This window comes from Strongylocentrotus purpuratus, unplaced genomic scaffold (genome assembly GCF_000002235.5).
Source record: "Strongylocentrotus purpuratus isolate Spur 01 unplaced genomic scaffold, Spur_5.0 spur5_scaffold_4, whole genome shotgun sequence".
In the NCBI taxonomy this organism is placed as follows: Eukaryota; Metazoa; Echinodermata; class Echinoidea; order Camarodonta; family Strongylocentrotidae; genus Strongylocentrotus; species Strongylocentrotus purpuratus.
In genome coordinates, this window is record NW_022145610.1 from 34,595,890 (window position 1) to 34,609,120 (window position 13,231).

The 13,231-nt window shown below is 37.3% G+C and overlaps 1 protein-coding gene across 1 annotated transcript in view; it reads left to right on the forward strand.

The window, feature by feature from the left end:
• Nucleotides 1-11,463: 11,463 nt before the first annotated feature.
• Nucleotides 11,464-13,231, forward strand: part of LOC100893563 (potassium channel subfamily T member 1) — a 73,518-nt gene continuing 71,750 nt past the window's right edge. Inside the window, exon 1 of the mRNA XM_030997721.1 lies at nucleotides 11,464-12,261. Coding sequence (XP_030853581.1) covers nucleotides 12,188-12,261 — 74 coding nt within the window. The 5' untranslated portion in view covers nucleotides 11,464-12,187. The remainder of the gene's footprint in view (nucleotides 12,262-13,231) is intronic.

Sequence of the window (13,231 nt, forward strand, 5' to 3'; positions counted from 1 at the left end):
TCTCTGTCTTCTCCCCTCCCCCTCTCTCTCCCTCTATCACATTCTTGCCTTTTCTTTCTCTCTCTCTCTCTCTCTTTCTCTCTCTCTATCTCTCTCTCTCTCTATCTCTCTCTCTCTCTCTCTCTCTTTCTCTCTCTCTATCTCTCTCTCTCTCTATCTCTCCATACGCCCTTTCTTTCTGCCTCTCCTTCTTTCTCTCAAGAAGTTTGTGTCACAAATGTACCCTCCCGTGCAAACATAGCAAGTTTATCTCTTCTCAATTTCAGCAGTGCGCCCATGTCACGTAATATCTTCAAACATCAGCGTTGCTTCGAGTCAAAACAATCTCAAGGAGCTTACGCACACTAACGACATTGAGAGGCGACCTCTGCAGCAATTTGCACTGGCCTTTATATTCCCAGATGAGAGATCGTTACATCATGAAATTATCTGTTATATGTTTGGCGTAATAATTCAAAGCGTGGCATGCCTCTGTGCTACATTTCTGTAATACAAGTAGTTTTGTTTATTTCTTAAACGCTTATTTTGTGTTACTTCTGAAGGTTGCTATTGATGTAAAAGTATAGCATCTTTATTACGAAGATTTAAACAAAATTAAATGACTGGTACATTTTTTAATGGAGACCAAGCTGATCAGGCGAGGTTGCTTCGTGAATGTTTTCAATACAAGACATCATAATGGATCTCATGAAATTTCATACAATTGCCTCTTTTATGTTTGCCCGTTCATGGCACAGTAGGAATAGCTCTAATATCATAGATACCTTCATCACTAAAGGAGTGATTCTGCAGTACTTCCATACATTTCTTCAATACTTGTTTATTTTTTCCAATAAACTTCTGGAATGATTTTTCAACATGTGGTATGTTGAAGGATGTAACCTGTACCCTTCGGCCTATATTTTACTAAAATACAAATCAGACGTCCTTAAAAAAGGAAATTAGTCCCAGGTCTAATGTCTCTTTCGTTAAGATCTAGGGTCGGGTTTAACTGAATTAATAGAATATTAATCCTAGACTCTGTGCCGGCCCTTTTTGCTCGCAACAGGCAACATGTTTATTAAAGCTCAGTTACATACCTTTACGTCAATAATACCTTGATAAGTCATCAGTCAATGGGTGTAATGATATCCCCCCCCCCCTGCCCCCCACTCAAACACATACCTCTAGAATGTTATTGCCTCGTTACATACCAGGAGACGGTCATTGGGATCTATAGAGTATGTACATGTACATGTATGTGGCAGTGTATAGTGCAAAAACAATATTCTCTTGCCTCGTCATGCACTTTCTCATGCCACGCCATGTACTTTCTCTACCATTTGACTTATATTACTATGAAAACTCTCAACAAACCATATTGATGATATAATTTCATTTATTCCATAACTACTGCATTCTCTTATCCCCATAGGCTTCATACAGTGATCACCTGGTTCCCATGGGCAAAAGGTTAACTTACTATCTAAAGTTTCACAAGTGAGGAGTGATATAGTAGGGATACCTTCATTGTTTGAGTGAAATACACACTCAAAATAGTGGAATCCACTCTCGATTGAGTATTTTAAACCGCTACCTTAGAGTGAATGAAAGTAAATTAAGTGATGCCTAATATCACTCCTGGAAGAGTGAATTTCCACACATCTGCAGTTAGAGAGTGATACTTCAATAGAGGAAACAAGCTGGCTGTTATGAAAATACCTTGAACAAGAAAGATTTCAACATTTCTTAGACCAACTGGAAAGTATTTTGTTGTGATGTTATTCCACTTTCCTTAGAATTCAAACGTTATTATCTAAAGCTTAATATTCAATAGGTTGATATTACCTAAAATCAACGCTCAAAATACATGGGGACGGTGGGCGATTCGCCCCCGTGAGCTTCACAATCGCCTCCGTCAGAGTGCTCACGGGGGCGATTGCAAAATTAAAAATGGCCCCCGTGGAATTATAAAATAAAGATTATCTTTTCTGTTGTAACTTTCACACAATATTGAGTTTCAACTTTCAAACCTTAAACTAATGAAATGGAACTATGGAAGTTATATTTTAATAGCGTGCAGGATTTCTCGCTCGAATTTTTCGGTGTCTACAGGCTGAGGAATAAATGCTTTTTCGCAGTGAGATTGCGCTATATCTCCTATCTGCACATCTCTATGGGTATTACGGATACAAACAACGGAAGTTCGCAGTGCACTGCGACTGTCAGCAGTGGCTACATGCATTAGCTGCGCCGGTAGCGTTATTTTTTTTGGCGGCACAGATTGGGGTTGGTGCGTGTTGAGCCTATGGGAAAGTTTAGGGTTAGGGTTAGGGTTAAATCAAGACCCCTTAACAAAAAAAAAACCAATAGGAGTATCATGGGTACCAATTCAATGGAAATATGTATTTAAAAAAAGAGCCCCGTGAGAAGGCTCACAGGACTCTCTTTTTTTTTGGAAGAGCCCCCGTGGACAAAAAATTAATTTGAGCCCTGCCTAAAATGTGCATGAAAGAAACATACCGGTTGTCATAACGGCATTAGCATTCATTTTTTATATCAATATTATTACTAGAATGTTACTAGAATATTACTAGAATCTAATTAATATTTTATGTCACCTAAATAATAACCTAGGCTCATTACATTGAGTATCTCGTTGAAAGTATGTTGCTATGACTCCGGCATTGTTCCCTTTTACGGGAAACAAATTGACACCCTAAGTTATTAACTCTTTTGATGCAATAATAATCAGAAGTCCTATTTTAGGAGTTGACGGTAAAGGGACGAGAAATGGTGAACAATCATCCGTTTGGAGCCAGAAGGGTGTTCGCTCTGTATACAAATATATGAGCTACTTGCAATGCCCTTCTGGCTGCAGAACAAACAGATCATTTTTTGTATCCATCCTTCTCTTGTCCCTGAAGAAAAGTATGGTCCCTCTTTTGTGTAAAATCATGATTATCCCATGCATGCATTCAAAGGTGGTCTAGAAAGCGATGGGAATCAAGTCAGGATTAAGTTGCAATTTTTTGTCAGCTTGCGCCAATGACGTTCCTATCTCCCAGGCAACGGAATTTGTGGATCTCTTTACTTCGGTGTACGTTTATTCTGTTAAATGCGACCATCTTTCAATACATTTTTTTTTTCATCTTCAGTGTAGTGGTTTAGAAATGCATATGAAACTGCCTTATAGTGTCAAAATTCTCCTGAGAGGAATTTATTCAATTATGCCCTGAGCAGAAATATGAAGAAAAAAAGCTTTGAATTTCATCATTATCATAATGTGAGGTTATGATTTAAATTATAAAATCAGTTGGAGAAAGTGTTAAATGCATGCATATGCCTCCTCAACCTTGTGTTTTATTGTCAAAAATGATGTTGTGATGCTGTCAGAATTCATTTGCATTTCCATTGGGCTTTGAATTTTGATTAAAACTTGCCATCTTGTTCTGTGTTTTTTTAGCTGCAGTCCATATATTGGCAAGTCCAAATTATTGTTTCAATATGTGTAATGGAAAAATGATTATTAATAGTCAGTATCTGGCATCACGTGTCCCAGGGGGGGGCGAATCACTGTAACCCTTTGGTCTTTCCTCATGGTATAATGGATTCCGTGAATTTCAAAAGAATTTCAAAATACTGTTTAATACTTTCTTTATGCCTTCATTTTCTGGCGTTTCAAATTGTACATGGTAAACGGTGCACACATTGTGTGCGGGCAAGTATTGAATCCAATGACCGGGTTAATAGTATATCTGTAAAGCACTTAGAGACGTTTGTATTAAGCGCTATATAAAAGCGGAATATTATTATCATTAACAGTCTGTATATGTGTGCGTCTGTTGTATGTCCCATGCAAGATAAAATATTGTAGAAAAACAAAGGTTTTCAATGATTAGTTTTTTTTTCACTCAAATTTGATGTATAATTTCTGTCACTTTCAGTGCTTTTAGATATTTACCAAAGTCAGCAGTATGAAATATTGGCAATTTTATGTTATCTATTCATTATACATCTCATATATATATATATAATGATATATTATGGGAAAATGAATATTCAATATACTTCTATGCCATTTCAAACTACTCTCAGCATATAGGGACATATTATTATTATTATTATCATTATTATTATTATTATTATTACTCTTACTTCCCTTCACTCTCCAGGCCTCTCATGGGGTTTTTGTTCATAGTAAGCAGTCTATATTACCATTGGCAAGTCCTTGATATAAGTTCATGATATTATATCTCATTAATGATGAAACATAATGGAAAGATTAATATTCAACACCTTCAGGGCCTTTCCCTTTTTTCAAGGTACGCATTTCAGTAGAAAAAGATATTAATTCATTTATGCCATCACTGATATAAAAGATTTATTGTTACTTTCAGAGAAAGGTTTTCCCCAGGTACGTTCACTCTCTCTCAGCTACGTGGAAAGAGTACATGTATTGTTAGTAAAAAGCCCTAAGGTCGTTATCTCATATACTTCAATACATAGCTAGCACATTTCTTGCTCTCGCTGGATAATGTATTGATGAAGAGCCTTGGACTTTATGACTTCTCTCCCTAATGCAAGAGGAATATATGTTAATTGAAAACCATCTTCACCATTTCTCATATGACCAAAGAAAATCACCTGATTAAGAGTGACCTATAAATATAATATTTTCTTAAGACAGCTAATATTTAGCCCTGGACATACTTGTATGTTGCCTTTTTTTCTTTCTCTCTTTATTTCATCTTTTCCCTCCTAATTGCAAAGCTAGAGGTGAAAAATAATGGTTTTTCACAGGAAACAAGGAATTGAAATAGAATGGCTCAGGTCAGGTGCGGACGTGTGTTTGTTACCTGTCAGTTTTCATGCCATGGATTTTCATGCTTTTAAGGTCGGAGATGAAGAAAGAAAAATCAATATTGAGTGGGTCTTCTGTCTTCACTTATGACATTCCCTCTGTTTTTTCTCCTACCCCTCAGGTTATTTTGGCAACAGCTTTTAGATGGTATTACATACCCTTTGGGATAGAGGGTAGAAAGGAAGTAAAAATCTATAGCAGTTATGCCCTTTTTACTATATCACATGCAGTGGATTTTGAATGAAGGAAGGTGGGCATTATAGGACTTTGTCTTAAATTAGAGCCGGTGAAGACGGGCAACTACAGGTAACTACTCTAAAGTGGAAAAATCTTTAAGACATTCACAGGCGATCATTGAAAAGTGCAAATAACAATTTTGTAATTAAATGTGATCTGGCTCATTTTATTCCTTGTTACAAGAACCTCGAAGGTCATATATATGCAAAACAGAAGTAAAATATTGCATGAATTACAGCTCTTTTCATTTATTAAGAAAACTTAATTTTTTTTATTGAAAGCCACAAGGGAATAAAAATCTATAGGAGTTATATCCTTCTTCATCTTAAGAGGAATGAGTTTTTAAGGGATTCTTAGGATTTCATTGGAAAGGGAGAAATGAGAGATTTGCTTACAATTCATTGTGATCTTGATTTTTTTTTAAATTTGTCATTACAAGATCGTCAAAAACTGTATATATAGAGCAAAAGTAATCTATTTCATGAATAAATATACTTCTCTGTATAGAGCATGAAGGGAATAAGATCGAAAGCAGTAATGCCCTTATACCTGGTAAGTAAAAAATAAGCAACTAAGAAAACTGGTAGGAGTTCATGATCAGAAAGGGTTAAATGAGAGATATATTTGATAGGATGTGGTCTATCTCATTTGATTTGGGGGGTAGAGAAAACCAGAGTATCAAAGATAATATTGTCACTTGAGAGACAGAAGGGAACAGTGCCCATGTTAAAGTATATAGTATAATGCCCTTCTACTTCTCTGTTCATGAATAATCTATTGCATCAATGACAATGCATTATATTTAGGAAACCCCTTATTGATTTTTAAAAAATTGAAAAAAATCTCCCGGCGGGATATAAACCGTTGAAAAGCTTCTCCATGAGTAAGTAAGAATAGGGTGTCCTTGAGTACCGGTAATCATTTTTCTGCGTCTTTCGCTTTGTAGTGCATCCTGTGAAGTTCCAGCATCTATACTTACTGTCTTTCCTCAACATCTGCGCCCTAATTTGTTGCTCCCAAATCCAATAAACAGACCGGCGACAGGTCTTATTCGATTACATCATCCCGACTAGAGAAGCTACTTGCCCATGCATGCATGCATGTACGTAATGCTGGAAATGTTTTCTGAGTTCTTCCTTATACCTACAAATTCCTGAAGGACAAATGTAATCCATTATCTTGTTTGTATCGTTTATAAAGTGCATGTACTAGGTATTATTGAATCTGTATCTTTAGAGCTTGATCAAACAACTGCTGAGAGTTGGTAACACAAGTTATACCGCTTCTGGCTATCAACAAGTGGAGAGAAAAAATATATGGCTAATTGTTACAATAAAATGAATTCTGCTCGGTGTCTTACGACGTGCCTTACAACGTCTCGTGATTGCCAGAAGGGGATTGAGCAACATTCTTTTTTATTTCATCAGGCTAGACCTAACTACCATAAGAACTGTGTACTAATTCCATAAACAAAACATATCAAGACAAAACAAGGATGATGTTTCTAAAGTTAGTTGCTCCTTTCTATTTTACCTCATTATTCAAACAAAACTTGTGCACAAATATGTGACCTGGGAATAGATGAAGGTAAAAAGCAATAAGGGCTCATCAAGATCTGAATTATTTATTTTGCTGTCCTCTTTAAATGGCTTGTTTGATGATTAGCCTCTAGGATGACCAGTAATTGAATTCTATTGATGTCTTCGGTGATGCAAGAAATCAGTGGTGCCAGGCAACGGATGTTGTCCCTCCCTTTTCAGCCGTGGACAATCAGTTAAGCCTGAGGGGATTGCATGAGTTCCTCTCTCTCTCTCTTTCTCTTTCTCTGTCTCATCCTCTCTTGTTCTATCTCGCTCCCTCTCTTTCTCTCCTCACTCTTTGAATGTCATCAAAAAGATAGCTCTGAACAACCTTTCTATAAATATTCCCCAATCTTTACTCTCTCTATCCCTTTCTCTCCATCCTTTTCTCTCTCCTTTTCTCTCTCTCTATCTCTCCTTTTCTCTTACTATCCAACTACCATGGTTTCTTCCCCCCCCCCCCCTCTCTCTCTCTTTCTCTCTCGATCTGGTCATTTAGTCTCTGTCTGTTTATATCTCTCCCTCCCTCTCTCCCTCTCTCTCTCTCTCTCTCTCTCTCTCTCTCTCTCTCTCTCTTCATTTAAAAACAACCCTGTGCTGCACTCTAGTTCTAGCTTGGACAACAAGTCAACCCTGCGGTTATCCTGATGGAAAAAAAGCTCCCAACATATACATGTTCCCATCTTGTTCCTTACATCCCACCCTTTCTTAGATGTTGTCCATTTCTGTGGTTGAAGAGAACAGTAAAATCTCCTCATCCCCCCCCCCTCCTCTTCCCCTCTTTCTCTCTCATCATTCTCACTCCGTCTTGTTCTCTACAGCTGCTCTCAGATTCTATTCCACTTTATCAATTTCCAAAAATCCTTTCTACCTCCCACTTAGTACACTTTCATTTTACCCTGAAAGCAAAAGTACTATTTGAAGCACTTTCATTTTTAAATCAGTTTCATCTTTCTTCTCTCTTCTGTCTAAATTTACTTGTTTTGCTCTTCTTTATCCTTTAAGTGGTAATATGATCATGTTCCTTTTTCCATGGAATGAAGATTTTTTCCAATCCTATTATATTCTTTTCTGTGAAATAGAGTTTATTATTATTATTTAACCTAAATCGGCAAAAGAATTCAAGGTAATTCGAGTTTCTCTTCCCCCCCCCCCTCGTCTTTTACTCTCTCTCTCTCTCTCCTTCCCTTTTCTATATTTCCTTCTTAATCATCAGTTTTAATGTTGGTCTTTCCCTTCGTATGTCTCTGAAAACATATCATGTGACCCAATACTGTCAAGTTCTTTGATCATGTTCTTTATATATCCATCTATGTCTCTTGTAAAAATACTTGTTCTCCTGACTCCTTTTCCAACTTTCCCTCAGAAACGTCAAGAGATTTGCTGTTTTAGTTTCATATGTACATGTTTATGTCTCTTAAACAGTATCTGAAAAGCCACTTTCAGGCCCCCTTTTTCCCTTCTCCTCATATTGTTGAGTGCTTTAGAATTGTTAAGAGCCTTTGGGAATAAGCTCTTGGGCGGAAAGCTTAATGTTTTATTCATAACCTTCGTATGTCAACTAATGACAGATGATCAGTGGCTTATGTTCTGACATCTAATATCCTTTAATAATAGATGATAAATCATCAAAGATGAAACTATTAAGGATTATTTGTTGATTATTTAAAATGACAGTAAATGAGGTGGAATATGATTGTTGTACCAATGGTTTCCTCATAGAAAACGAGCATATGTTGGGCATACATGAACATAAAATTCATTTCACAACAATACGCCATCACACATTAAACCCTGTGTACAAACATTACATGGATCAATAAATCCTTCTTATAAGTTATAAATGCACATATACATTAAATTGCATAATTTATCTAGCAGTGGGAATAAATATTAATATTTATATCAAATCATTGCAAAAGAAAACAAATTCTGAAGCACTTCATGTATGTTGTGAAGTTCTGCTTTTAAGAGGCTGTTAAAAAACTCCTTAACAGGCAGGTATTGACACTACCTAAATTTATTTATACTGCCATCTGCTACTCGCAATGTGTCAACAGCCATGTCCCACAATGCATCACCAACTACATGACTGCCCGTCTGATTATGCTTATGGAAGATGGCTCAATTTGAAAAAACATGACAGCACAATAAATTACCATGCCTTTAAGCAAGGTTATTTTCCCTATCATATAATGTTAGATTAATCACAATTTCCCAGCATCTGGTTTGTACATCACCCGTGATGTTAACAGCAATAAATGAACATGCGCCATATTTAAGTTATGATACACTATCATGGTTAGATGTGAACTCCTTCCTTCTGTACTTCTTTCTGTCACTAATCTGATGCTGATGCTAATCATGTTCTCTTTCTATCTTTATTCTTCTCTCACTCTCTTTCTCTCTCTCTCTCTGCCCCCAACACCCTCTTTCTATCTTCCTTTATATCTTTCTCATAAACATCTTGGCCACATTCTCCCTTCTCTCTCCTCTCTGCTCTCTTCTCTCTTCTCTCTGCTCTCTTCTCTCTTCTCTCTTCTCTCTTCTCTCTTCTCTCTTCTCTCTCTCCCTTATCTCTCACACTCTCCTCTCTCTCTCTCTCTCTCCCTTCTCTCTCTCCCTTATCTCTCACACTCTCCTCTCTCTCTCACTCTCCTCTCTCTCTCTCTCTCTTTCTTTCTCTCTCTCTCTTTCTCTCTCTCTCACTATTTCTCTCTCTCTCACTATTTCTCTCTCTCTCTCATTCTTCCCCCACCCCCTCTCTCTTTCTCTTTCTCTCTCTTTCTCTCTCTCTCAAGCACACACACACATACACACGTCCCTACACACTTGCCCTTGCGCAGTTCACAGCACGACGTCTCCCAGCGTGCCCTCAATTTATGACGACGTCCACTGCACGGTGTAGAATCACTCATGCTTCTCAGGACATTTGGCTACTTAGTAGGCCCTCCAAGAAGAGTGTTATGCTCTCGATTGATAATATTGCAAGTTGCTACGACCTGGCATGTGTTGGGTTACTACTTATCACAACGTTCTGAGAGAGTCTGATTGGGTCTCGGTGAATAACATGGCTGCTGTCATCGAGCGTGTGTTCTGTTACTACTTATCACAGTGATATGACCAAGGACATTCCAAACCTCAAGCCGATGACCTCAGCAGTGGCCATTCAACGTTTTATCATTATCTATCTGTGCATCCCACTGTCAGATAACATATTGTGCCATTAATACTATTTCTGATGTATGGATGTGGATATAAACGACCGATTTCTGACTGCTGTTCAATGATTAATGTTTTCAAATGAATTCTGCAGGATTTACACTCTGACTTTCAGGCTCATTACTTGTTTATGAGCTTCTCATCTGTATTTTTAGCTGAAGCTCATATTCTACTGGTATTACGCTTGTTTATGAGGCATATCAATGTCCTCAATTTGAGCAAAACCTCCTATTTAACAGACATTGGGGAAGGTTGTCGAGCTATTGTTTTACTTATTTATGAATTGCCATGATCTTCAATTTGAGATGAACCTTGGGATTTTACAGGCATCTTTACGACCTACTCTTCTTTGTTTTGAGCTGACCTTGCGTTGTCTGGCCGTGGATGCTTTTACCTAAAGTGCATCGAGATAGTATTAAGTGCTATATTATAAACCCAGAATATTATTATTATTATTATCATAAACTACAGTGAGCTGAATGCAAGTTTGTTTCATACAAGCATCAATGTCTTTAGAGATGTGGGGCATTGAAACAGATCACAACATGACAAGCGCCAGAGGATTGCACGGCAAACCTCGATCAGATGTACAGCATTAGAAGCCCAGCCTTCTTTGATTACTGCTTTATCAACCTGTCGTAGCTGCCACCTGTCCATAATGGTCACCTGTCTATAGTGGTCGCCTATATTGCCGCCTCCCTAGGAAGAATCCTGTGTTGTAGACCGTGTCTGGAAAGGTTTTCTGTCCACACTGGCCAGTTTTCTGTTTCCTTGGGTGGCCTTTATAGACAAGTTTCACTGTACTATGATTCAAATCCAGCTGCTCATACCAATGAAACTTGCGACCATTTTCAATCAAATGTCTGTTTGGAGCTCAGCTTCTGGACCGATGCCTCAGCGGATTGCTTTCCTAACGCATGAGGAATAGAAGAGGTATTGAAGTGGACATGCATGTATTCAGAGAGAGAAAACTTCAGGCTGGATTTTTCTTTTAAACTTGGGGTGCAGGTATTCACAGCTGGTCGTGTTGTGCATAATCATTCTGCCAATAATGTGGAATAGAAGAGGTATTGAAGTGGACATGCATGTATTCAGAGAGAGAAAACTTCAGGCTGGATTTTTCTTTTAAACTTGGGGTGCAGGTATTCACAGCTGGTCGTGTTGTGCATAATCATTCTGCCAATAATGTGGAATAGAAGAGGTATTGAAGTGGACATGCATGTATTCAGAGAGAGAAAACTTCAGGCTGGATTTTTCTTTTAAACTTGGGGTGCAGGTATTCACAGCTGATCGTGTTGTGCATAATCATTCTGCCAATAATGTGGCAGTTTTCTGTCACTGATATGTCTCAGAAGTGAGCCCCTCTGACTATGATGTTATTATTGGTTCAGAGAATTCTGTGTCACAACGTGAGAAGATGAATGGCGAAGTCAGCATATGGATGAATGAATAAGGGATATAAATCTTCATTTATGTAAACCATCTCGTGACGATTTGGAATATTTTGATTTGCTGTGCTTGGGAAAGATTGTAAAGGCATTTGGCTGAACTGCCATACATCACAGACGTCAGTCCTTGTGATGAATTGTGTCAACTGCGTTCAGATTGTGTGCACAGCAATTAGATAGCCAATGAATTGCCACTCTGTAAAGAGATACTTCTCTGTGATTTCAACCTGTATACACTGCACCGTGATTCAGCTGTATATACATTTCTTTGTATTATATTACAGCGTTCACATAATATTGCCAATTTTAGAGAGGAGAAACCGCTTGCTGTGATAAACTTTTCAATTTTATACAAATTTTAATCAATTGATCAACATTTGCAGCAGATTTCTATTGGAGAAATCTATATTGCCTTTCACATGCTCATAAAGTGCAAACTCTATTCTAGTATTTACGAGAGACAGCGTTTCACTCGTGAGAAAACAATTTCGGTATAGGGATTAATTTTGATCAAAGGACCTTTTCATCAATCCTCCAATTAGAACAACGTTGTTGATTTTAAGGAAACTAATCATCAAGCAACATATTATGCAGCAGAATTATACTGGAGAAAGTTTGTATTGAATTTCATATGCTGATCAAGCGATATTCAGACAACACATGTTTTATTAGATACAGAGTAGTGTTCATTGGGAAAATATTTTGCAGGAGAATGATCGATGTGATGTTGATCCAACTACCTTTGCATTGAACCTCTAACAAGAGCCAGGGTATAGGAGGAATATAGAGGAATATACCCTTATAAACATATCCTATTGCCAGTGTGTGGATTAGTGAAGGCCACTCTGGAGTAAAATATGGCTTCCAGTGACAAAGCAAGGTATAGCAAGATAGCAAGCTACTCGCAGAGTCCAAGGCGATCAGAACCCTCGTGAGTATTATCTGTGGCCATAATTTGTTTCTTCTTTTTTAGTTCTACAAGTAGGGATCAGTGTTAAAGGCAATTACAATAGCTGTTTATCACTTATGTAAATTTGTAAATATTACAAAGACATCTTGTGTAATCTTAACATGATTTTTATTGTAATATATAATAGGGTAAGGAATTTTTTACAGTTTATTATGTCAAGTCTTTACCATAACACCTCTGCTGCCAGTGAAGTTTATTTTCAATATAAGGCAGGAGACAAAATGAAGTATGGTAGATGCATGTTTTGTTCTCTTCATGCATTATGATTTTTTAATTACACTTGCCAATTTTTTGCAGTCCTTTGACAAAAAGTTGTTATTATTCTAATTAGTATTTTGACTCGATATACTTTAAATTTATTCATGCCTCTTCGCCAATGTTTTTCAGTCCTTTGAAATATGTTTGACTATTCTAATTAGCATGTTGACTTGTTAGATATTAAATTCTAACCCTCTCCTTTAAGCCACGAGCAGGCAGAAAACTCAACATGTAGCTCTCTGCTCTAACAATAACCGTCTATAATTAGGAGGCTGGGCAATTGACACTTAATTAAACAGGCGGTTATTGCTCCTGCGAAGGAAACCACAAATTTGTTTGAGGTTTCATAAGCATGCAAAACTATGCATAGTAAAATGATTCAGTTCTCGTATACTGCATATCACATTACGTTCCATCGCTTCTAAAGGGCTTTCGATAGTGATAACAAAAGCTGCATTTATGTTGGGTTTTTAATCATCACCGGATCAGCAAACCAACAGACAGTTTTCAATGCACTGGATGAGATTGAAACTCAATTTGAAGAGTTTGAGTGCCATCAACATTTATTACTGTCACATTAAATAATCACTGTCACATTAAATAATCACTGTCACATTAAATAATCACAATCACATTAAATAATCACCGTCACATTAAATAATCACTGTCATAT